This window comes from Marmota monax, unplaced genomic scaffold, assembly GCF_021218885.2.
Source record: "Marmota monax isolate L192 unplaced genomic scaffold, Marmota_monax_Labrador192_F-V1.1 WCK01_AAM20220418_F8-fsc00024, whole genome shotgun sequence".
Taxonomy (NCBI): domain Eukaryota; kingdom Metazoa; phylum Chordata; class Mammalia; order Rodentia; family Sciuridae; genus Marmota; species Marmota monax.
The window spans coordinates 18,693,645-18,719,096 of record NW_026695224.1 but is presented as its reverse complement, the minus strand read 5'-3'; the positions used below and the strand labels follow the sequence as shown (position 1 = coordinate 18,719,096).

The 25,452-nt window shown below is 41.4% G+C and overlaps 1 protein-coding gene across 2 annotated transcripts; it reads left to right on the top strand.

The window, feature by feature from the left end:
* Positions 1-6: 6 nt before the first annotated feature.
* Dync1li2 (dynein cytoplasmic 1 light intermediate chain 2) lies at positions 7-23,760 on the top strand. 2 transcript variants are annotated; one of them, XM_046434783.2, is made up of 13 exons: positions 7-267; positions 396-469; positions 2,482-2,598; positions 7,380-7,610; positions 12,337-12,506; positions 13,293-13,386; positions 14,291-14,426; positions 16,220-16,331; positions 16,910-16,969; positions 17,608-17,649; positions 17,948-18,065; positions 18,858-18,974; positions 20,809-23,760. In XM_046434783.2, exons 1-13 carry the CDS (start codon positions 161-163, stop codon positions 20,907-20,909), a joined length of 1,479 nt encoding a protein of 492 aa, XP_046290739.1. In that variant the 5' UTR covers positions 7-160; the 3' UTR covers positions 20,910-23,760. The 2 variants fall into 2 exon arrangements, with proteins under 2 accessions (XP_046290739.1, XP_058431807.1); XM_058575824.1 differs by lacking the exons at positions 7-267; positions 396-469 and adding an exon at positions 604-2,087.
* The last annotated feature ends 1,692 nt before the right edge of the window (positions 23,761-25,452 follow it).

Sequence of the window (25,452 nt, the reverse complement as noted above, 5' to 3'; positions counted from 1 at the left end):
CAGACATCGCCTGCCCGGCGGGGCGCGTTGAGCTGAACGGCCCCGGTGGTGGGAGGCGCGGCGCGGGGACGACAGGCGGCCCCGCCAGGGTCCTCACGGGTCCTTGAGGGTCCTCGGCGGGCCCCGGGGGAGGGCCCTCTTTGTGGCTGCAGTTGGCAAGATGGCGCCGGTGGGGGTGGAGAAAAAGCTGCTGCTGGGCCCCAACGGGCCCGCGGTGGCTGCTGCCGGCGACCTCACTAGTGAGGAGGAGGAGGGCCAGAGCCTGTGGTGAGGCAGCAGGCTGGGTCGGGGAGGGCGCGGCAGGATGGAGAGGTTGCCGGCCGGACCCTGGGCAGACACAGACGGCCGGTCTTGGGCGGCCCCGGAGCTGACCGCTCTTCCCCTTGTCGCTGCAGGTCTTCGATCCTGAGTGAAGTGTCCACCCGCGCCAGGTCCAAGCTACCGTCCGGCAAGAACATCCTGGTTTTCGGTGAGCGGCGGGGCGCTGCCCGCGGCCGCCCGGGTGGGCGAGGCGGCGCCTCTCCCACAGGTCCCAGCGTTCCCCTCCTTCCCTGCTGCCTGTCTGCCGCCCGGGAGGGCTCTCTAGGCGCTGGCATGGCAGCTGGAGAATCGCCAAGCCCACCACGCCTGACGGTGGGATGCTGGCCCTTTGGGAGTCCAGAGGGGCTGTGTGGGGTGGTCCGCACATTTCCTTTAGTCACTTGGCTGCTAAGTCGACTTGACTTCCTGCGCCCCTAGTCTTCTCTGTTCAAGTTGAGGGTGGAGAGAAGGGAGAGAGTAGTTGAGAAGACTAGATGGAGTAGGCGGGAGAACGAGATGACCTGGGCTCCGAGCTGCCGCAGGAGCCTTCCTCGGTTATTATGAGCAGTGCACAGTCTGATGATTTAGGGAGTCTGCAAGGACAGCAGGCTTTGCAGTCAGTACCCTGGGCTTTCCAGCCATTAGTCCTGCCCTCAATGCTGGGTTACTTGAGTTAGGCCCCTTAACTTATGTGAACTCAGTTTCCGCATACAAGTAAAGGTGATTGGGGTCCTTCGCACAACACACACATTTGTGTAGTGGGACCTGCGGGCTGGGACAGCACAGACAACTCTGATGCTCCACACAAGAACCTCAGTCTATCAGAAACAGATATGTTGGTGATTGCACTACACCATGCCTATCATGGGCAGATTCTTGTGGGAGCATCAGGCTGCTTGTGCTGTTGAAAGAAATTTGGGCCTGTTCTGAAGGATAAGTGTCAGTATGCAGGACACAAAAATGACAGAAGGGTTTGGGGTTTGGAAACTGTTTAAAATTTCTTGTGGTAAATGCCACTACAGGAAGTTGGGGGCAGATTGTGAAAAGCTGGAAGAGTTAATGCTTCTTGAAGGCTTCTGATTTTTATAACCCTTTTATCTTACTTCCATCTATACTTTTGGGCATCATTTTCTTCATGGTTTCCCCATAGTTTCTGAGGGGACTAAATGGGTTTCAGATGATGTTCATTGTGGTAGGTTAGCAGACTCTTAGAGATTTTCAAAAACCAAGGGTTAAGAGCACTAGATCTGTGTTTTAGAAAGAGAACTTTGGCTGTAGAGTGGAAAGTAACTAAGGATGAGCGGGTACTGAAGTTAGGCTGACTAACTTTTACAATCGTCCAGCTGGGATGTGGAGGACAAAAAGGTAATAATAGCATTGTGGATGGACAGGGAGTCTCATCTGTGGAATGCCTTTCGCTCCCTCTATAATTCTATATTATTAAGTCCCAGGAATGCCTAGTGATGATTATTGCTAGTGGTTCTACCTGCTGTTTAGAGAGGTGGTTGTTTTTTTGTTTTGTTTTATTTTGTTTTTTCTTTATCTTTTTCTTTTTGGTGTGGGGAGGAGATATCAGATTGTTGGAGATGAAAAAATGGTAATTACTCAGACTGTACCCATTGCTTAGGTCTGTAATTATTTTCTTTAGTTTCTCAGCCTTCCAGAATGCTTTTGAAGGATATGTACTAAAATCAAGTGAGAAAAATAACATCCATTCTTCATGATGGTGAGGCAGGATCAGACTAAAAAAAAAAAAAAAAAAACATTCAGAGTTCCTAGACTTTGAGGTTAGTTGTGTTTTGAAGATTTCTTGCATTCTTGTGGTAGAAATTTATTTTGTGAGAAACTAGTCCCACCTTTTCCTTTAATTTCTCCAAATGCATGTCTTAGAAAATCTAGCTAAGGCTGATGGACTTGCCTTATGCCTTCCCTTGTGAAGTAAGGAAAACTGCAGTAGAATGTCAATGTGATCTTGGAATTTTCTGCTTTTACCTGCCCCCACCACCAGTCATTCTTAGAGCAAAATCTCCTTTCTTTATGAAAGCAAATGAGACCTCAGCAGTGGTCGGTGCCATTCTTAGTTGTTCCCTGTTGTGTGAATGTCATGACTTTGATATAACATGCCATCCTTGTCCAAAATAAACAGTACATTTTTGTCTTTCTTGCAAACATCATTTGTAGGTGAAGATGGTTCTGGTAAAACAACTCTTATGACTAAACTACAAGGAGCAGAGCATGGCAAAAAAGGAAGAGGCCTAGAGTATCTCTACCTCAGTGTCCATGATGAGGACCGAGATGGTGAGTGAAGCGTTGATCCATAGTAAGGGATACATGCAGGACTCTGACTCCTATGACATGTCAGGGGTTATCAACTTTTCTTTTTGGTTCTTAAGAGAATTAGTAATAAGGGAATAAATGAAATATGTGTCATTCACAGGATTTTGTATAGAGCATGTAAGCAAAATGAAGAATGGGGCCATTCATTGCTCTTCTATTTAGCCTCTATTTAACAGGAGATACTGAAGATAAAGTTTCACATGCATATAAAACTAGTAAGAAAGATTTTTTTAAAACTTTGGAGTATGCTTGGCGTACTAATCTGGCAGTATTATTGTTTCTCTGCCTGGTTCTAACAGAGAGTCTGTAATTGGTGTTGTTCAGAGTGTATAATTTAATGTACATTCACTCAGGAGGGTTTCCTGAATCTCTATGTGACGATTAAGAAATGCTAATTTGTATTTCTTTGGTGGGAGGGAATAAAGGCACAGGGGTGATAATGTTCTTTAATTCACAATCTCTAAAATGCAGAGCATAATGGTTTTTACCTACACAGTAGGGTATTTAAAAGCATGTGGTAAACACTATTACAAGGATTAGATATCATTTTAAAATTCTTTTAATTGTGAGATGGGTGGACTAATGATTTTGGTTACAACTAGATAGTAATGCTTCCTTTGTAATCATTTAGATTTTATTTTAGGGTTTGGGGGGTGGGGATTGTTCCAGGGATTAAACCCAGAGATGCTTTATCACTGAGCTATATCCGTAGCCCTTTTTATTTTTTATTTTAAGACAGTATCTCACTAAATTGCTGATACTGGCCTCAAACTTTTGATCCACCTGCCTCAGCCTCCTGAGCTGCTGAGATAACTGGTGTGCTGCACCATTGTACTTGACAGTGTTAGGTTTTTTAGTTTTTTTTTTTAATAACCGTAAAATAAGTAATATGGATCCCTAGGTCTTTTTTTTGTGTATGTAGGAAAGTTACCTTTGTAGCCTAAAGATGATACATTCTTTCCTAGGTTCTATGGCACTCATCTGTAATCCCATATATTCAGGAGTCTGAGGGAGGAGGATTGAAAGTTTGAGGCCAGTATTGGCCACTTAGTGAGATCTTGTCTCAATAAAATGAAGGCTGGGAAAGTAGCTAGTGGTAGAGTGCCCTTAGGTTCAGTCCCCAGTACCAAATAAGTTCTTTACAGACTTTACCATTTAGGCAGGAAGGATCATGATGTAAAGGTGATTAATTTTATAAGGGAGAACTAATCCTACCACCTCTGGTCCCCCACTTCCTTATTGCTAAATTGAAGTCTGAACCAAGGTTCTTGCCTGCACTATAATTCTGCCATCTCAACTTGGAAATTGTGTTAGTCAGCTTTCTGTTACTGTGACAAAATACATAAGAAAATCAACATAAAGGAAGAAAGATTTATTTGGGCTCATAGTATCTAGAGTTTTCAGTCCATTGTCGCTTGAGCAATTGCTTTTAGGTTGCTCCTGAAGCCTGTGGTGAGACAGCACATCATGGCAGGGAGTGTGTGGCAGAGCCAAGCTGCCCAGCTCAAGGAGGCTAGGAAGCACACAGAATAAGTGGTGGTGGGTGACAAAATATACCTTTCAAGGACATTCCCTCAGTGACCTACTTCCTTGAACTAAAGCCCCACCTCTTAAAGGTTACACCAACTATTAATAGTGCCACAGGCTGGCAACCAAGCCTTTGGTATCTGGCCTTTTGGGGGGCATTTCAGATCCAAATGGTAACAAAACCTTACATTGTATAAACTAATTTTAGTGGTAATTTTAGAACCCCAGGGATTTTTATTCCTGCTCCCCTTTCCTGACTTCCTTTCTCTTGCTGAATATTCCCTGAACGTCTTGAAAGCAGGAGATTGATCTGGTGCCAAGGTCTTTGTTGTCAGATGAACAGGCATCAGGTATCCATCTAGGCCCATTGGAGTTGGTAGCTGTAGTGCTGGGACTTTGGGGCCCACTGAGCCAGGCTTAGAGGACCTCTCATGTCTGTGTTACCTGTTTTGCTTCCTGTTTTTGTAGGTCACCATGGTTATTGTATAGAGATCTTGTGTTTTGGAGTCAGAACTGGTTCCTAAGGTCTCTCCTATAACCAGCCGTAGAGTAACCTTGGGCAACTGACTTAACCACAGTACACTTCAATTTCCTCATGTATAGAATAGGGTTATAGTGCCTATTTTACAGGTTGACAGAATGAAAGGACAAAATGTGGTGTAGATATTCTGTGCATCTTCATAGCCTCTTTTTCAAGATGGCACAAGTACATTTCAGGTCAAAGCATCACGTAACCATATTTACTTGACTTTAAGTACATGGTAACTTCTGTTTCAGATCCCTTTTACCCATTTTGTCCCATATCCCAGATAAAGAACACTTATTAAAATGTAAATAGAGCAACAAATATACTACTTAGGGTAAGTTTGAAGTAATATGTTTTGAGAGGTCTGTTTTTGTTTTATTTTCTGAGAAAAGTAATAGGTAAATGATTAGAGCTTTTGAAAATAAAACCTGTTTTAATGTACCTGTATTAATTTCACTGAAATATTTGTAGAATTAAAAACTGGAGACTAATGGATTTTGATTACTTTAAAACCTTTTTGTTGACTATCTATCTGTGAGTTCCTATTTGATGAAACAGTTGCCCTTACCCGTGGTTAATTATATATCTTTCAGCCCTGGTCTTTTTTATTATGTGGTGTGACTGGGTTATAAATATACATTTTGCAGGCAGTCACCCAGATAACGAAAATAGTCTCTGACTTGTACCTGGTTTGTGGTGAGACATGACATGTCAAAGGATCTCTGCATCCGGATTGGGAGATCCATCTAATGCTATGTGGGGTGTGTGTGATCTTCATGCACATGGGTGAGTTATGTATAGTGAACAGTACCAAGAGAGGCTGAAAAAAAGAATTGTACTAGCTGGTAGGTAGGCATTCAAACCTGTGGATTTTGGGTACAGAGCAGTATTTTTTTAAGGCATTCACAGAATGTAAACTAAAACCACTAGCTAAAGTGGTAGAACACTTGCATAGCAAGCTCAAGGTCATGGGTTCAATCCCTAGCATAAATAAATATATATTAGAAGCTGGGTATGGTGGTGCATGCCTGTAATCCCCATGGCTCATGAAGCTGAGGCAGGAGGATTGTGAGTTCAAAGGCCAGCCTCAGCAAAAATCGAGGTGCTAGGCAACTCAGTGAGATCCTCTCTCTAAATAAAATACAAAATAGGTCTGGGGATGTGGGTCAGTGGTTGAGTACCCCCGAGTCCAATACCTGGTACCCTCCTCCCACTATATGTGTGTGTGTGTGTTTTATATTACTTATATAATATTATATATTACATATTATGTATATTATACATTACTTGTATAATAATATATCTAATATGTAATCTATATAATATATATATATATTAGAGTTTAAAAGTAGAGCTAGATTTAGATACCTTATACTGTTGAAATAAAGTCATAAATGTATATTTTTATAGCATATGAATTTATTGATAGTTAGTGGAAGATAGATTGTAAGTTTATGTTGGAATTGATGCAAAATTAAGTTATTTTTGATAGTAGAAGTGTCTTTCAAGTTACTTTTATAAAAAAAAAAGTTACCATGAACGTGGTGGCACATGCCTATAATTCCAGCAGCTCAGGAGGCTGAGTTAGGAAGATCGTGAATTCAAGGCCAGCCTCCACAGTTTAGTGAAGTCCGAAGCAACTTACTAGGGCCCTGTCTCAAAAGGGGGGGGGGGGGCGCTGGGGGTGTAGCTCAGTGGTTAAGCACCCCTGGGTTCAGTCCTCAGTAAAAAAAAAAAAAAAAGTTACCAAGAAAAATGTGTACAATTTTTTAAAAATATATTATCAGTTTGGAGAATTATTGTATACAGTTTGATCATCTAAATATGATTTTTGGAACTATATTCTTTTAAATGTCTGTACTCATGCAATTATGCATATAGGTTTTAAAATTTACTATAGAAAACAAAAAATATATATGAAGTAGAGAGACTAGTATCATGAACCACAATGTAAATATCACTTGTCTTCAATAATTACCATTCTTAGTCAGTTTTATTTCAAGTATAACCCTTTTCTCCCTTCACTCCATAATGGATTATTTTGAGGCAGATTTTAGACATTGTATCATTTCTTCTATGAATACTTCTAAGAGTGTATCTAAAAGATAAGGATTTTTAGAAAATGTAACCATGTTATTACCACAGGAATATCTGTAATTCCGTAATCTCATCAAGCATCCAGCAATTCATGTCTCAATTTATATCAGTAGTGATTTTATCTTGACATTTAAATACAAAGGACCTGTCTCTTGGTACCCTTCTTGGTATGTGAATGCACCACTTAATGTGACTGACACAACAAGGCGTTGTTTAACCACAAGCTCTCAGCATTACTCGCCACCTCACAAGATTGCTGATATCTTAGGACAAAAGATTATTTAGACCATGTCACAGTTGACCACTGAACATTAGATTTTTTTGGTTCTTACTGAAAGCTATTTACCTTTACTCTGCACCTTAGATATTGCTGAAGGCTTTTTAGTTGTGGATACTTTGATATATGATAGTCTTAAATTTTTTTAAAAGTCTAAATAGTTCATTAACCACAAGGACCTAGGATTGCTGTCCACTGAACATTTGCACCTTTTCAGTTAGGTTTGCATTCTGTGTGGAAATCGTGATCTTCCTATATCTGCTCTTCAGATAGCTTGCTCCTCCTGACTGTTGTTGGCTTCATTTCTTTTCTTAGATCACACGCGTTGCAATGTATGGATTCTGGATGGAGATCTGTACCACAAAGGCCTGTTGAAGTTTGCAGTTTCTGCTGAATCTTTGCCAGAGACCCTGGTCATTTTTGTTGCAGACATGTCTAGACCTTGGACAGTGATGGAATCTTTACAGAAGTGGGCTAGTGTTTTGCGTGAACACATTGATAAAATGAAAATTCCACCAGAAGAAATGAGGGAGCTGGAGAGGAAGTGTAAGTAAATTAAAATTTTCTTGGAAAATTCACTAGTCTTTTGGGATGGATGGAACCACCTTTACAGTTGAGAGGTTTCCCTTGCAGTATTTATGTTTTATTTTGCACCATTGATTCCAGAGTTGTTTTTGTAAGTATCAATATCAAGAATACTTTGAAAAAAGCATTCAAAGCAGTCTTTATCTTAAGTGTCAGTTGTTGAATAAGAGGAATGACTCTTTCTTATTATCTTCGTTGATTCTGTTTTAGTGTAAGACATCTTCTCTCATCTCCTAAAACTTCATCAGTGTTGTAGGCCTCCAGGCTTTTATGTCACTGTGTCTGCTGCATTAGCATCAGGATGTGGGGTTCGCTGTGGTCTCTGCAGCTTGAGTCAACAGCCCTGGAATTCCATGAAGGCCCTGTGTACCCTTCTTGTTGGCAACTTTAGTGGGAGCCCTGAAAAAGACAGATCTTTCAGCTCCTACCTTACTTCATTTTGGAGCCCAGCAAATGTGGCTTTAGTTAGGAATAAAAAGGTTATCTGGGGGGGCAACTAAATGAAAGTCTATTTTAAGGCTTAGGATGTCAGAGTTCTTTTGAGAAAAAAGAACTTTCAAATTAAAGGAAGTTTTTTAGTTTTTTCCTTAATGTGGTTCAGAAGCTTGTTTTTCCTTTCCTTTGCCTCTGTGCAGTTACATCAGCTTCTGTCCTCTTGCCGGGGAAATGGGAGGGGCAGGGACTGGAATTGTGGCAGTAGCAACTGTCTTGGTCAGGACAGGCTTGGCCTAGTCTGGCTTGATTCCACAGGATGACATCACTCCTTTAGTGAATAGATGATAGCTCTGGAGCATGGCACGTGGGATCATCACACTTACTGGCAGAAGGGTTCAGAAATTTTGATGTGCTTTTCAAATTAAATTCCTGGTGTGTGTCTTCCTGTCCCACACTTCATCTTGCCCTGTTCCACATTAGCTAAAACAAAGAGTTTAGCTTTTTTTCTTTGATTTGTTGCCTGTATTTCCTGGGTCATCCACATGTGTGCTGTAGTGATTGTTATGCAGCTCAGCTTGTCTGTCATCAGCCACTGACCTTTGTAGATAATGTCTCTTTTTCCTCTGAAATAGAAACCCTGAAGACAGGGCTGGGGATGTGGCTCAAGTGGTAGCGCGCTCGCCTGGCATGCGTGCGGCCCGGGTTCGATCCTCAGCACCACATACAAACAAAGATGTTGTGTCCGCCAAAAACTGAAAAATAAATATCAAAAATTCTCTCTCTCTCTCTCTCTCTCTCTCCCTCCCTCTCTCTCTCTCCTCTCTCTTAAAAAAAAAAAAAAAAAAAGAAAGAAACCCTGAAGACAGCTTCTTAGAATAGTTCTGAGGCTGAAGAACTGTTTTCAGTCCGCTGTCCAGTAGCTTTGTACCAGTTCTCTGAACCTGTGTTATTAGTGATAACCTTGTAAAGATTTTTTAAAACAGAGGAAAAGAGAGACTGGGCAAGGACACTGCTCTTTCCCGGATAGGGAAAGTACCTGTTCAATATTCGGTACAATTCTAGGTGCTGGGGACATAGCAGTCAAGATACCTATTCTTGGGAAGCTTATTGCATGAGACTGAGTTTGTTTTGTAGGCTTAGTCATTGATGTTTTTGTCAGTGTTAGATTCAGCTGCTTGTGACACAGAACCTGGAATGGTGATGGCGTAAGCAAGACTGAGGTTTATTTTTCTCTCCTGGAAATGAAATCTAGAAGTAGGCAGTTTAGGACTAGGGAACAGCACTGAACTCCGAAGATGGCTCAAGGACCCTGGCTCCATTATGCTTTTTGCTTTGTCATTTGTAGGGTGTGGTTCATTTCCTTCTGACAACTAGAGCTCTAGCCTCCACATCTGTATTCCAGACATCAGGATAGAGAAAGAGGAAGGGCTGATGGGCATATGCCTATTCTCTTTCTCTTTCTCTTTTTTTTTTTTTCTTTTGGAACTGGGGATTGAACCCAGGGGTGTTTATCACTGAGCTACATCCCCAGCTATTTGTTTGTTTGTGTGTTTGTTTTTGAGACAGGGCCTCAATAAGTGCTTAGGGCCTTGCTGGCCTTCAACTGGCTACCTTCCTGTCTCAGCCTTCTGAGTTGCTGGGATTACAGGCATGCACCGTGGTGCCCAGGTCTGCTGTCTTTTAAGGAAAGGGAAATGTCTTTATTCTGTATGGCTCTGTGTTCTGAAAATCAGGGTTTTGTGTGGTTATAAGGAGGAAGAGGAGAAAGATACTTGAGAGCAACTAGCAATTGCTGGAACCAAGTCCATGTCTCTTGACTCTGGTTCACCCTCTGAAGGCTTCTGCTTTTACCACCCATGCCTGAGATGTTGGGAATGGTAGCCATGCTTTTGTGCTACATGCTGAAGGGGTGCCTTTGTTGTGCTGAGTTTAGATAATCATTTTAATAAAGTAGCTAGACATATTTTTGTGCAGAGGACTCTTGATTTCCAGATTATTTGGACTCTGAATTGTATTGAACTAGTGAAAGGTTGTGTCGAACTCAGTTTCTAATCCAACTGACCTTCAGTCTTCTGATTTTGGAGAGTTCCTCTGTGGCCAGCCACTCTCTTTCAGGGTTAGGGTCTCCAGTGATTCAGTGTCTGTGATAACTGGCTGCAAGAACCAGAACTAGGTGGGAAGCAACTCTCAGAGCTGCCAGAAGGTGGTGCACGTTCGTAGTTTACTCTGTTGCTTACATAGGCCTGTGGACTCTCAGGTCTGTGGATCTAATGGGGTGATCAGTGGGGTATTAGGGGAAAGATAGGAGTAGGGAAGGTAGAGTACTTTGTGACTGCCTTCTTGAACCTACTCTGTCTTCATGCTAATGCATTCCAGTTGGATGGCCCCTGCTATAAAATTATTGGCCATCCCACCAGGCAGAGAGAATTGTTAACACTGCACTATGAATATCCCCGAAGGAAAATGCACATATTATGTTTTGAGTTACACAGTCCTCACTATTTTAATCTTCCCTTTTCGTTTACCTATATGTTGTACACATTTGTTCTGCCTTCCAGTATGCTTTCTAAAATGCTGAGTTATTTTAAAAGATGTCAATTTCCTACTCTTGTTGAAAAACCACAATTTAAGTCTTTCCTTTATAGTATGACTAGGTCTTACCGAGAGATTCCAGGCTGTTCTCACCTCGTGGCGTATCGTATAATACAGCAGAATTTGGGCAGCACCCTGGGTAATGGAGGCACCTGAGCTCTGCCTCGCCTCACTTCCCGCTGTAGCCTAGTTCACCTGTTCCCCGACTCCAGGCTCTGCTCTGCTCACTGACAGGGAAGCCCTGGCCAAGGGCCTTCAGTGATACTTAGACTGTTAAGTCCCTGTATTTTTTGTTTATTTAAAGGTTTGTTTAAATTTTTTTAAAGAGAAAATATGAGAATCTTTGATTTCTTCTGATGTCCTTCAATAATCACCTCAGATTTTTCTTTGTTGTATAAAATGGAGTGAAGATCACTCAACTAGGTTACTTATGTTGAAAATGAATTATATGCATGAACCTTAATTAAAGTGAAAATTGTGGATATGAAATATTATCACATCTATACTTGAGCTTAAGCAATTAGCTTTCAGTTTGCCTAGTATTATTTGAAATATGATGAGCTTGCAGATAATTTTAGAAGCTCATGCAAGGATAACCAAAAAGCTCTGTAAATAAAAACTTACTGTTTTAAACATTTCTGTGGGAAAAGAGAAGACCCTGCACCTTTCTCTAGGGCCCTGTGTAGTGTTGTTATTTGCATTTACTTGGCGAATATGTTGTTGATAATAGTAAAATACCTTGTGGTTCTTAAGTCCTGTTGGGCTTGTTAAAAGGGTAGAGCTGCCTGTTGTCTCCTCTGGCTCAAAATAGTTTTAACCATCATGTCTTTGTTATCTGCTTGACATGTGAGCTTTGAAGTGCCCCACATCCACGTGCAGGTCTGTGGGTCTGTGGTCCCTTGGTTTGACTATCCATCAAGCACTTGGCTTAAAGGCCCTCCTTAGCTAGGGTAGTCAATGTGTGCACCAAGAAGCAGATGTGCCTTTGACCCTTTGTTGTGTTAGTCAGGGAGAGGCCATACACATGGCATGTGTGACTCAAGATCTCTAAAATGAGACCGAGTTCACATGAGTGAGAGCAAGGAGGAAATTTGGCTGGTGGTAAGCAGGCTCAGTCTTGTTACTTAGTGCTGACACCCTTCAGCCATGTGGAAACAGCATGCTCTTATGGAATTCAGTAATTTAGTAAGCATTTCTAATAAGGATTCTGGGTTTTATTAGTTGTAATGATTCCCAGTGGTCACCTATGTTGAAGTAGCAGTTCAACTAATTTGGTATTTTGAAAAGTAGGATATTTTAAGAAAAGTGATTCTTTTCATAGTTGGAACTAGAAAAGCCTAAAATAAAAAAGAAAAAAAAAAAACAGAAAAAGAAAAGAACTGTTTAGGAGTTGGTGCAATTGAAGACACCAGAGAAATGTCCTTGCTGCTCAGAAGTTATGAAGCTCAGACTGAAAGTCAGAATTGTCATTTTGCATCACCATTCCCAAATCTCTGATTCTGCAGTCAGATGAAACTGGGAAGGTTGGTGCACACAGCTGCTTGTTTTCTGCCTATTACTACATTTTTCAGTTTTCTACAGTTAATATGTGTTTATATTTGTGTGTGTGTAATATATATATATATATATATATATTTTTTTTTTCCGTTTTCCTCTGTAGTTGTGAAAGATTTTCAAGACTATATTGAGCCTGAAGAAGGTTGTCAGGGTTCCCCACAGAGAAGAGGGCCTCTGATCTCAGGCTCAGATGAAGAAAATGTTGCCCTGCCTCTAGGTGACAACGTGCTGACTCATAACCTGGGGATCCCAGTGTTGGTGGTGTGCACAAAGGTGCGTCCAGGAATTGTAAGCTTGGCTGGGTTTGGCCAGTGAACAATCACTGTCTCAAAGAAAGATTGAGAGGCTTTGATGAAGTTTCTTCCCTAGGGAGAGTTGAGTTTATTCGGGAACCATTAAGGTTCATTGAATGTTTCAGGATAGAACAAATTGTCACTTAACGTTGTTGCTGGAAATGTGACATCACTTGGTTCACTTTTATTCAGTTAATTTCCACGAAACACTGTAGACTGTATGGGAAACTCAACTAAAAGCAGTTTTCTTAAGGCCATGTTAACCAGTTCATCTGGTCCAAATTGATGGTGAAAAAATAGAACGATGAGGTTGGGATGGAAATTGAGTTCAATTAAAGTGTCTTTTACACAAGAATAAAAAAGTAGTTTTAAAAACGTTTGAGGTATCAAAAGTACGATATTCCCATCAGAGCCACCCTGGTTGCGAACAGCAGGGTGTGCCAATCTTATCCTGTTGAGAGTGGAGCCCTGTGGAGGTGGTACCCAGTGATGTACAATGGACCTCATGTGACCTTGTTTAATGTTTAGAACAACTGTGAGGTGGTCAGGCATATTGTATATGCACTTTATAGATGAAGAAGCTGAGAGGATGAAAGAGAGAAATCTCCTGTTCCTTTTTACTGTACTCTGATTAATACTTGGACCCTTTGTAATGGCTTTCTTCTTTGGAGCTATGATACTTTATTTCTGCAAAAGGTGCTTTTCCTATTCTCCATGGGGACAGAGAAGCAGAGAGATGACTCTTTTTCTTTTTTCTCCCCTGCAGTGTGATGCAGTGAGCATCCTGGAGAAGGAACATGATTACAGGGACGAGCACTTGGACTTCATCCAGTCGCACCTGCGGAGGTTCTGCCTCCAGTGTATCCTTAGGACCCAGGGACATGGATTCCCACTAAATGGGGCATCTTAGAAATCCCTCCTGAACTCAGGGTAGTCTTCTCCTGGGAGAACTTATGTATATCTTTTTACTAGTTTTATATTTTACTGTATTGGGATTTGAGGCTTATTAACTTGTGCCTTCTTTGGTTACTCTTTGTTTTTAAGGCTGTACATTTCATAGGCTTTCATATTAAGGAGTGATGGTTTTATTATTAAAATAATTGTACCATGCTTAGAAATTTTAGAAATTTTCTTAGACTTTGCTTTTGTTCAGGAAGGGACAGTTAATAATCTGGTGTTTTAGGTGCTACAAGTATTTCTCATGTGTTTGTGTTTTGTGCTACCTATGAGAGAGATGCTGTGTCACCAGTCTCTGAAGTCTTGTTTTTGTGAAGAGCCAATAGTTGTTGGTGCCCTACTGTCACATCCTGGAATATGAGGACACAGATGGGTTCTAACTGTCTCCTTTGAGCCCATTAGCTTGTTAACACCCATTCCTGGAAAGGTATGCTTAATGACAAACTTGCTCACTTGTGAGCTTCTGCCTAGGACAGAATCCACACCTTAACTGGTCGAGGGTGTTCTCTTAGGCCAGCCCCAGAGCCATTAATACTTTGCTTTCTGGGAAACAACCTGAGAGAGCAGGACAACAATGAGGTGTTAAAAAAGCAACTGTGTAGCCTGCTAGCGTCAGCATACTTCATGCTTTTGACTTGGTTCATCTGTTACAATTCTCTTTTTAGTTTTTAAAATTGTAATATATTTTTGATGTTCGTATATTAATCAAAACTGATAAGACTTGTGAGTAGTACGGTAAGGATTGTGCTTGTATGTGATTTTGTCTCTGCTTGCAGTGAATTGGTTTTCCTTAAGCAAATTGATTAGATGGAGCTGCCTTGATTTACACATCAGTGAAGGAGGAGAAAAATCTTGATTTGTTGTATAAGTACATTGTTCATAAAACATACGGTTTCCACTTTACCACGCCTGCCTTAGTAGTGGAAAAGGATGCAGTATTTATGTGAGTTCTTTAAAGGTGATGCTTTTAACCCCTTCTTTTTTCATAGTACATTTGCTATGCATTTTACCCTTTCATATAAAGTGCCTTTTGTCCGTGTCTTGTGCAGGCAGCTTTCTGGCTGCCATGGGGAAAATGCTGGGGCTGGGGCTGGACCTCAGAGGTGGTAGATACACCCATCTTTCCCTCTTCTCTTTCTGGACTATGAGACAGTCTGCCTGAGGGAAGTGAGTGGTGAGGCCAGGGGTGCTGCCTTTCTTCAGTGAGACCAAGTTGCCCAAACATAATCGAGCCATATATGGCACTTATCAACTGGTGAAGTACTGACTGGGGGAGGTAGTTGAAGTATAGGTGATTTCATTTAAGGATCCTGAATGTCTTCTGTTATGGCATCTGGTTCCTCTGCTCGCTGATAAGGGTGATCCTCCCACATCCCTGCCAGTGTAGATTTTGGCCACACTCAGTACTTATTTAATTTCCAGCATTTCACATTTTGGGAGCTACTGGGATTGATTGTCATGCCAGCAACTTGTATACTTGTTTTCCTGAGTTTGTGTCTTTCACTGGAGAACTGTGTTTCTGAACACATAAATAATGATGAAGCTGTGTTCTCTCTGAGGACTTGGGCTAGCAGGTAGATGTTCAGGCTCAGGTGGCCTTTTGACTTAGCAGTTGTTTTCATTCAGCAGTTCTTACTCAGCATCTCCTTGGTGCCCAGGTTCTCTGCTGGGGACACAGAAATGTATGAAATGTGCTCCCCTCTGTGGGACCGAAAAAGATATAGGAACAGCCAAAGAGGTGAAGAGCAACAGAGAAGGGCAGAGGGAGTGATGCTGGAAGATGAACAGTGTTTCCTCAGTAGATATGAGGGTCAGGGGCAGCCATGAGAGGCTAAAGAGCCAGGTACCCCCAGGAAACTGAATGGGTAACCTCCTGCACATTTGAGGAGAGCCTGATTTAACCTAGACAACAAATATGCTTTTGGAGAATCATCCAGAGCAGTCAGGCAGGTACCAAAGACAGAAGCTCAATAAGTGGAGTTTTGGAATCCTTCAGTACCCAAATCCCATACAATTCTAAGAGGAAGCGGGAGCCTGGTTGGACTTGGGACTGGTCCCAACAGAAAAACATCTTTTGGCTTTTTTTTTTTTTTTTGGTACTGGGGAATTAACCCAGGGAAGGTTTATCACTGAACTACTTTTTATTCTTTGAGACAAGGTCTTAAAAAAATCCCAGCAGCTTAGGAGGCTGAGGCAAGAAGATCTCAAGTTCAAAGCCAGTCTTATCAACTTAGCAAGGAACGACATGTCTCAAAATAAAAGGGGTGGGGATGTAACCCAGTGGTAAAGTGCCTGGGTTCGATATCCTCAGCACCAAAAAATAAGAAAGAAAGAAAGAAAAGGCAGTCCTCAGGGAACCCATAGGAGGGAAGACTCCATGCTTTGTCCTCTCTTTTACTCTCTACATTCTTCTTTGTCAAGACAGGGTCCCATTGTGTCCTTGCTCCTATAAGGGCAATTGGGGGAGAGTTCTGAATGCTTCCAATGGGGGCCATATGTGGTCAGTCAGATCTCAGACTGACCTCTTAGGCCTGGGGCCCGTGAGCTCTGTGTGGAGCAGGATCTGCCACGCTGATCTGATGAGGTATACGTGCTGAGGAAGCTGCAAACCATCCCAGCAGCTGCAGACCAGATCTTATGGGATAGGATCTCATCCAGGAATGCTTTCTAACCTATGTGCTCTGTATTTTGTAAGGCAGTCCCAGGAAAAGCAATCCAATCCCTCTTTGCCTTTAGACCTGCAGGTTGGGACAATGAAAAGAAAATAGCTATTTTACATGAAAATTTTACAACCGTGAAGCCAGAAGATGCATATGAGGACTTCATTGTGAAACCTCCTGTGAGAAAGGTACCCACAGCAAACACTTTTAATGGGGAAAGAAACCTAAAAAGATTCAGGTTTTGGGTTGGGGTGTAGTTCAGTGGTAGAATGCTTGCCTGGCATGCGTAAGATCCTTGGTTCCATCCCTAGCACTACAAGGGAAGAAGAAGAAATGGATCTTAATTGTACTGCTCTGAAGAAATAAGTAATCCAGGGACCTTTTTGTTAGTCTTCAGGTGAGGTCTAGTGGTTATGTGGGTGGCTCATTATGGTGGAGCATGAGTAATGGTGCACCTACATAGAGCTAGCTGGCATGTCCCAGTGAGTCCTGATAGTGCTGCTGCCACCTCTGGATTATTGTTGCTAGATCTCCTCTCTGTTGGGATCTGAAGACCCTGATCTGCCAGACTTTAAAAATGCCAGTTGGCCCAATGCTATGGCTAATTTTGGGAGACTGTACCAGGCAAGAAAAATATACCATCTCAGGAATGATCTTCCAGATCCATGTGGAGGCCTGAGCCTAAGACTCCCCTTACAGCATGAATTTTCAGTTGTTTGAGAGTGTTCTTGATCCATGGCCACAAATGTGTTATGTCTCTTCACAGCTGGTCCATGACAAAGAGTTGGCAGCAGAGGATGAGCAGGTGTTCCTCATGAAGCAACAGGTAAGAAGACTGGGAGATTAAAACAGAGGCCCCTCTCATGCTTGGAATGCCAATTCCTTAGGGTAAGGCTGGGGCTGCGTACGAGTGAGAATCACAGAGAACTTGCAGCATTATAGGGATGTGGACCAGGTCTCCTTTTCACCCCCTTTTCTGAGGGTATGGGCAGTTCCAAGGTTTTGATAATTATTTTTCCAACTCTTCCTCTTTTCTATGCCCTGCTTGCTTCCTTAGCTTCAAAACTGGTTGGTTGGAAGCATGTGTGGTGGTGTATGCCTGTAATCCCAGCCACTCAGGAGGCTGAGGCTGGAGGATCACAATGTCATTGCCAACCTTGGCAACTTGGTGAGACCCTGTCTCAAAAATTTAAAAAGGGCTAAGGTGTGGCTCAATGATAGAGCGCCCCTGTCTTAAAGTTCAATCTTCAGGACCACCAAAAATAAATAAATAAAAATTTAAAGCCTGGTTACTTGGATCTTTTTCACTATATTACCAAATAGGTTTTTTTGCCAGTAGAGTAAAATACAATTTGGTGGTTGTTAATGGCGCCCTCTAGTGGAATACTAAGAGTAAGTTTTTCTCCCAACCTAAGTGCACTCTGCAGGCCTTGGTTAATGGCCAGTTTGTCCCTCTCTTTGCAGTCACTCCTTGCCAAGCAGCCGGCTACGCCCACGAGAGCCTCCGTGAGTACTTTATACCACACAGAGGGTCATGGCCAGTGTCACGGGTATCTTCAAAATTTATACCATTATTTATGAGAGCTTATATTTAGGTGGGCTTTCATTTCATGTTCAGTGGGAATTTGGTCTTTCTAAAGGACCTCTTAGGAGAAACTGAGGCCTAGGAAGGGGCTGAACTAGGAGCAAACTCCCAGTTCTTCACCTAGACTCTGGAAAATTTCTGGCAGAATCAAATCTTCATTTTTGAGATTTGTATTTTTCTGTTATTTTTATGTGTCACCTGGACTGGTTTTGGACTTAGGAATCCCCTGCGAGAGGACCTTCTGGCTCTCCAAGGACCCAGGGCCGGGGAGGGCCAGCCAGTGTACCAAGTGCCTCCCCAGGAACGTCAGTAAAGAAGCCGGACCCAAACATCAAAAGTAAGTATTCTGTTTATGGAGAATTGTTTAGTTCTAGGTCTGTAGGAGTGAAGATCTAGGAAAGCTTGGGGCTCTGCTCTCCCTGAAGAAGAGCTTCTTTCCACTTCCTAGAGGGAGGGATTTTTGGATGGCAGCAACCAAGATCTGTTCCTTTGTTGGAATTAGTGACCCATGAACCTTTTTTTCTTTCTTTGTTTTGTAAGACTTCAGGTCCTGCAGATGCTTTCAGAAAGGAATGCAAAATAGAAAGTTACTTTAAAATGTGTATTTTGAGTTTTTTATGTCTCATGTTTATATTATTACTATTTATAAATTGTGAGATTTTTTTTCTCCTTCACTGCTCTTGTCAAGCTAAATTACTTATTAGTTTAAGTAGCTGTTATTTCCAGCAGCTTATTGATACCCAAAGTTATTGGGTAAAACCATCAAAACAAAATCCTTTTTAATTCTCGAATGTTTGATGGGTATTTTCTACTTAGGATATGAGCTTTTTGTGGCAGGCTGGGAGTGTTAAGGGCTTATAAAATTTTGAAAAACACTGCTTTGAGGACAGGGAGATGGTGTGGAGCATGTGTTATCCTTATGCTTAGGTAGGAATTATAATGTGTTTCCACCTAGTAATCATGCCAACACATAATTAGCCTCAGCGTTAGTGTTGTAAGGACTCGGAGTAAATGAATTTGATCATAGGATGGTGATGGCCACGAATGGCTAATTGCAAGTTGAGAACTACTTTTTTTGTTTTAAGTCATCCAGTTCGTGTGATGCTTTCTTTGCTTACTATTTCCTTAGATAATGCAGCCAGTGAAGGGGTGTTGGCCAGCTTCTTCAATAGTCTTCTGAGTAAAAAAACAGGCTCTCCTGGAAGTCCTGGTGCTGGTGGAGTGCAGAGCACAACCAAGAAGTCAGGTATAAAGGGGTCCTTGGAGACTGACTCATGGCCCTTATGGCCAAGCTGTACTAGAAGGATGGGAATACATACAGGATTGTGTACCTTCACCTGGCCTGCAGACTCATGGTATTCTGAACAACCACACGTGGAAGTAGATCTACGTTTCATAGTGAGCAGGGTGCTTTCTGTGGGGTTGCCTTATTACCAATAGGTTTCCCGGGCACATTTAAAGTGGGATGTAGCCAGGCGCCGTGGCACACACCTGTAATCCCAGCAGCTTGGGAAGCTGAGGCAGGAGGATCACGAGTTCAAAGCCAGCCTCAGCAATTTAGCAAGGCCTTGAGCAACTTAGTGAGCCCTATCTCTAAAACACAAAAAAGGCTGGGAATGTGGCTCAGTGATTAAGCACCCCTGGGTTCAATTCCTGGTACCAAAAACTAAATTAAATAAATAAATAAAGTGGGATGTATATGTATTTAGGCTCTTAGGTGAGTCGAGGTGCAGCCTGAATTGTACATGTGACTCTATTATAGAAGCTCTCATCACTGGAAATTTTGACCTCGTGTAAACTATTGACGTTTTATTTATTCTGTTTATTTTTCTGTGATACTTTGAAGGATTTTATTCACTCTACTGCTCTTAGTCTTGCCATGGGCTAGAGCCTGTGAACCCTCAGTCTCACTAGAGAGTCATCTCTTCGTCTCTGAACTCTATGGTAGCCCACCCACCTATCCTTCCATATGGGCTAGTGGGCCAAGTTTTTCTTGGAGATCTCTGAAACAAAAGAACCAAGTTCCTTGAGAATCACACATTTTCTCAGAAAGCTGGAGGACATTTCATTTTATTTGTGGTACTAGAGATTAAACTTAGGGTCTTGCACATGCTAAAAGAATATTTTAAAAGGGTCTTTGCTTTACAACAGGTGCTGTAGCACATGCCTGTAATCCCAGAGACTCAGGAGGCTGAGGCTAGAGGATCACAAGTTCAGTGCCAGCCCGGGCAACTTAGTAAGACCCTGTTTCAAAAAATAAAATGGACTGGAGATGTAGCTCAGTGATAGTATCCCTAGGTTCAATCCCTAGTACCCAAAAGTAAAAGAAAAAATGGGGGGGGGGTCTTTGCATTTAATTTTCCGCTGACTTATATAAGATATATTAATACAGTGTTTTCCCTAATTAATGTTTCCAGAGCCCATGAAACCCTTAGGAGATCACTCCATTTCCTGGACAGCCTGGACCTTTGGCAGCTCAAATTTCTTAGAGTCTGGTGGCCTTGGCCATGGCCATGACCATTTTTCACTTATCAGAATTTGGGGTCATTTTCTAGGCCCTGTTAGTGTTTGAAACAGAAAAATGTGAACACCAACTTTGTGCAGGATTGAACTGCCTGGTCTTGGTCTCATCTCATATTGACACATGGTGTTTTCAGGCTGTGCATCTGAGTCAGTCCATAGTGCTGTGATTAGAAAAAACCTGAATACTTATCTGCCCTGGGCAAAGAAAGCAGTTTGCCGTATACCTGAAACTCAGATGATCATTTCTAGGAAGATGTTAGTGATGAGTGCTCAGGGGTTGGGTTTGGAAGGTGAGACGGTTTTCAGAAAGGCCCTTGCATTTGGCACAGAGATACCCCTGCTAGAGGCAGCCACACAGTTGGGGGAGCACAGACTTGTGACATTTAGAATTAAAAAGACTGAGTTAGGGTCTGTTTCATGATTCTTGAATAAATGGCTTTCCCATTTTTGTTCACCACAAGTGATTATAGAAGTCTGTATAATTTTAAATGTTTCTTTTTAAAAATCTTTTCCTGTTCTCACTTTGCTGCTTTTTTTTTTTTTTTGCCTTTTTTAAGGACAAAAGACTGTGTTGTCAAATGTTCAGGAAGAACTGGATAGAATGACTCGAAAACCAGACTCCATGGTAACAAACTCTTCAACAGAAAATGAAGCCTGATCCTCCTGAAAAAGTGCACATGTCAAATGACCAAATAACTATGTATATTGATCTGCTAAGACCAGGATTTTTCTGATATGGCACATGCTATCAGTTTTTTGGGGAAGGGGAGATGAACTCTTTAAAAAAAAAAAAAAACTTTATTGGCTTGTCCGAGTGTGAAATGCACATTTAGGAAGATTACGTGGCAGACCCCTTGTTAAGGATAACCCTTGGACTCTCGGGCATGTGGCTCTCTTGGGAAGCGAGCGTAACTGGGCTTCTTGTAGTGCGGAGAAAGGGGGCCCACTTTTCTGTTGGGGTGGAGCAAATGAGACCAGGAAATCATTATCAGATGGTGGTTAGTCTGACCAGTTGCGTGTTAGCAAATTCACTTGTTCTTGGGAAGCAGATTAAGTAGCAGAAAGTCCAGAAAAGAGAAAGATTGAAAGGAGAAATGAGAAACGAGAGACGTGATGGAGGGGAAGCCGGATGTTGAGGGAGGTGGAGGAAGAAAGAGAGATGAGCAGTGTTAGTAAATACTGTGTGTTCAGTAGAAGTCAAATAATCATTGTTTAAGAATTAAAATTAGAAGCATTTCCAAACTAAACACTAAGAAAAATGGGATTTAGACTCGTTCTGAATGCATTTAGCTTATGGAGGATACATTAAGTGTAGGGGTCCTGAGTCAGGTGGAGCTGACACAGGATTGGGAAGATGTCAGTTGCCCAGGACCCACATGCCTGGCTCAAGCCTTGTCCTTGGGGAGATGTTGGGCTCCATGCATGTGCATCGTGGGGCAGGCAGTCACTGTGGGCTGTGATCAAAGTCAGCAAAATTAGTTTACTTTGAGTTGTGTTTTCTAAATAGCTCCTGCTTTGTTATTTTTTATTTTATTTTATTTTTTTAAACTACCACAGGCTGGCCTACTAGTAGAAAATGGGTAATCAACCTCTCATTCTACCATAATGCAATGTGCTACAGAAAGTTTGGGGGAGGTTTTTAATGTAATTGTACTCTGGTTAATTGGCTTGCACCAATCCCTGCCTTACAGTCTGTGGAAACTTTCATGGAGTTCCACTAATGCAAAAGGTCTTGTCCTAGCTCCCTGGTCTGATCATTGCTATCAGATGGACAAATAAGTGTGAATGTTTTATAGTGAAAACAAAAATTATATAATTTCTTTTGTGTTTTTCATAAAATGTAGCATTTTTTTTTTCTTACGGAAGTGAGTGTTTTAGGTGTCTCCCCATTTAGGGCAGATTCATGCACATTGTCATGTCACATCACCATTCTGGGAATGAATTCTGTGGATTTGAGATGGCACTTTTAATTTTATAAATGACACAGCATTTAAATGCAAACACTACCATGAATTTAATGTATAAAACATTTGTTGTCAAACCAAGGGAAATACCACAGTTCACTTACGTGGCGTTTACTTTTTTATATAAATGTTTGTTGTACTGTGTCTCAGCATAACTTCCCTAATGTCATTACTTTTACATACCAGATTTGATTGACCACTAACATAATACTGGGCATAACTTAATATCCTATGTTATATAACAAAACTCTTAAAATTGTCTTGAATTGCTTTTGTAAAAGGTCTGAACACTGTTAAGGAGAAAGCTGCGTATTCACTTGCCTTTCTGACAAATGAAAAAATGTTTCTTGTGCCAGTTTTGTTGTTGAAATATATTATTTTTTCCTTTTTTTAATTCAGTTTTTTTTTTTTTTTTTAAACATGTATCGTGGCTTCCAATTACCAGGTTGTCTAGGTGATGGCAGTAAACTGTGGAGTGGTATTTGTGGTGTAGCAACCGGTAGATGCCAAACAGTTCATGGCCACACTAAAGGTGGGGGTCACTTATTCCCTCTGTAGTAGCTGGGAGCAAAATGAATAACCTCAGAAACAAGAAAAAAATTCTTGGAAAGGCACATGCCTAAGAGGGATACAGTGTGAGTATAAATAGTAATGCAAAATTTAATTTTTTTTTTTTATCATTTGAACTGATAAGCACTTTTTGTGTCAGTGTAAGATGTAGTAAAGCCTATGAAAATACTAAGGTGCCGGTCTTGTGAAGGAAGGTTTCTTGGAGACCACTTTTATTCTCATGACAAATGGATGTTCCTAGTGTCAGAAGAAACTGATGCGTAGTGTCATGTGCTCAGTGGTTGCCAAAGTCTACCAACTTTGGGGGAGCTTCAGGGTTCTTTTTAGAGGGTGGGAAGGGAGAAGATTTCTGTTATTTGGGGGTTTTCAAGCATTGGAACCAAAGGCCAAATAATAAGCAGCCTTTACTTTTTAAAATAAAATTCATTTTATTTGCAGAATACACATGTAGGTAGACAGTTAAAGACAATTTTATGACTTATTTATACACATTATAGTGGTTACATCTGCTGTTTGTTTTTAAAATGGAAAAATCAAAGAAAAATAAGCCCAACCTAGAAGATGTGGCCCAAATAAAGGCCATGAATTGGTCTTTCCTAAAAATGCAACAGGTATGCTGCTAGATTACTTTATTTTGTTTGCACTTTTTTTTAATTGGCATTTTAAAATCAGTATTTAAACTGAAAACATTGTCATGTTTTATTAATTTAATGAATTTGAAAGTGACTGCTCTGTACATCATGACCTTAACAATGTTGATGCTGTAAGTGAAAGTTCACTGTCGTCTATATGCTAAGTTCATTGGTGTTTTTAACTTAAAATAGGACTGCAGATTATCCCCCACCAGCCTTAGTCCAGGGGTGTGGCTCTATCCGGGTGCAGTATGCAGTCTTGTGGAACCTTACTCTCTAGTGCTGGAAAATAAAAAGATGTCTCTAATTACTGGCTTCAATAAACACGAATCCAGACTGCTTACGATTTTGGTGACTTTTTTTTTTTTTTTTTTTTTGATAAATAAATCATCCCACTGGAAAACCATTGTTTGGGTATCTGATCATGTAGCTAAAAATACCACTCACTTAAAAATTCAGGAATTCTGATAAAAACATGTAAAGCCATAGTTTGAAAGTTGTGGAGCTCAAAGCTGTGTGTAGAATGCAGGAGGGTTTGTGAGAGACTGTCTTGTTTTTCTGGCCTCTTATATAAATTTTTCATTTTGAGTGATTTGCACTTAGCCAATTTAAAAGCATTAAGGATTCATAGAGGAATTTCAGAGTAACTACATTGTAATGCTTTCCACTTGCACTGTAAAATTTGCTCAAGAAAATTTGTAGCTTTTATTTTCAAATACATGAATTGCGTATCTGACTGTTGCACTCATACAAATTATCTCCTCAACTTACTTTGAAAAATTGCAAACCTACAGTAAAGTTGAAAAAGAATGTATTGAATACCCGTATTATTTTTTATAGATTCATCAGTTTTTAACATCGGGATATTTTACCCCTAAATATTTCAGATGAGGTCAGGCCAGTGGTCTTATAGAAAGTTCCATCTTAGTGTTTCCCTCATGATTTGATTCTGGCTTGACATTTTTGTAAGAATGCTACTGCATGGATGAGGTTGTACATGTTCTACTTTCACATTGAGTTGTCCCTGTATTGGTGATGCTGGTTTGATTCTTGGTTAAGGTGATGTACCTCAGTTCTCTCGAGCAATCTGTAGGGTGGTATGAGGGATTATTTCATTTTATGATACTACCAGTAACACTGTAATAGCAAATACTTATATTGGAGGTTGCTATATACCAGTAACACTTTAGATGTTTTGTACAAGTTGATTTAATCTTCACATCTCTGTGAGGCAAATATAACTCTTACCATCTTAGTTTCCAGATGAGGACCCTTAGGCCAGGGACGGGCTAAGCAGCTGCTGAAGTTAGGGCCAGAATTCAACCCTGACAGTATGCTCTGCTGCCACTTGTGTTGCTCCCTCAAAGCAGATGGTGAAATACAGCAATTGAAAGTGTTCTCTGGGTATGGTGGTGCACACCTGTAATCCTAGCTACTTGGGAGATTGACACTGGAAGATCATATGTGAGGCCAGCCTTCACAACATAGTGAGACCTGACTTAAAATGAAATGAAAGGATGGTAGATGTAGCTCAGTGGGAGCATGCTTGCTTACTTAGCATGTGTGAGGCTCTAAGTTTGATCCCCAATACTGCCAAAGAAAAAGAAAGTGTTCTCATCTGAGGTCCTCTGCAGCTGTGTGCTGCTATTCCACCTGTTTCCCTTGCTGTCATGGATGCAAGAGTTACTCTTATTAGGTGGACAAAAATGACAGAATGTATCCAAAGAGCATTTGTGCAAAGGGAAAATGGGCTGCAGTCACATTATCTTACTGGGAAAGTCAGAGTGAATTGCCTGCCACACTCTTATCTAGAAAGGACTTCCCTCTTAAGGCAAGAACTTCAGGGCTTACCATTGGTAAGTGCCCTCAATAGGCCCTGAGTTTTACCTGTGTGAATGTCCCTGGGGGTGCATGCTAGGCCAGGGAGCTGGTCTCCATACTCATGTGTCTTAGGGGGCCTCAAACACACTGGTAACCCACTCTGAATTCCCTGGCCTGCCTTCTCTAGATAGGAGCAGCACATGAAGGGAGGCAA

What these genes read in the sequence shown, in the direction of transcription:
- Dync1li2 (XM_046434783.2), top strand. Translation starts at nt 161, where the DNA reads ATGGCGCCGGTGGGGGTGGAGAAAAAGCTGCTGCTGGGCCCCAACGGG. An exon ending in GCGGAGGTTCTGCCTCCAGT is followed by an intron (nt 13,387 to 14,290) that starts GTATCCTTAGGA and finishes CAAATTGATTAG; the next exon opens with ATGGAGCTGCCTTGATTTAC. An exon ending in CTACGCCCACGAGAGCCTCC is followed by an intron (nt 17,650 to 17,947) that starts GTGAGTACTTTA and finishes TTTTGGACTTAG; the next exon opens with GAATCCCCTGCGAGAGGACC.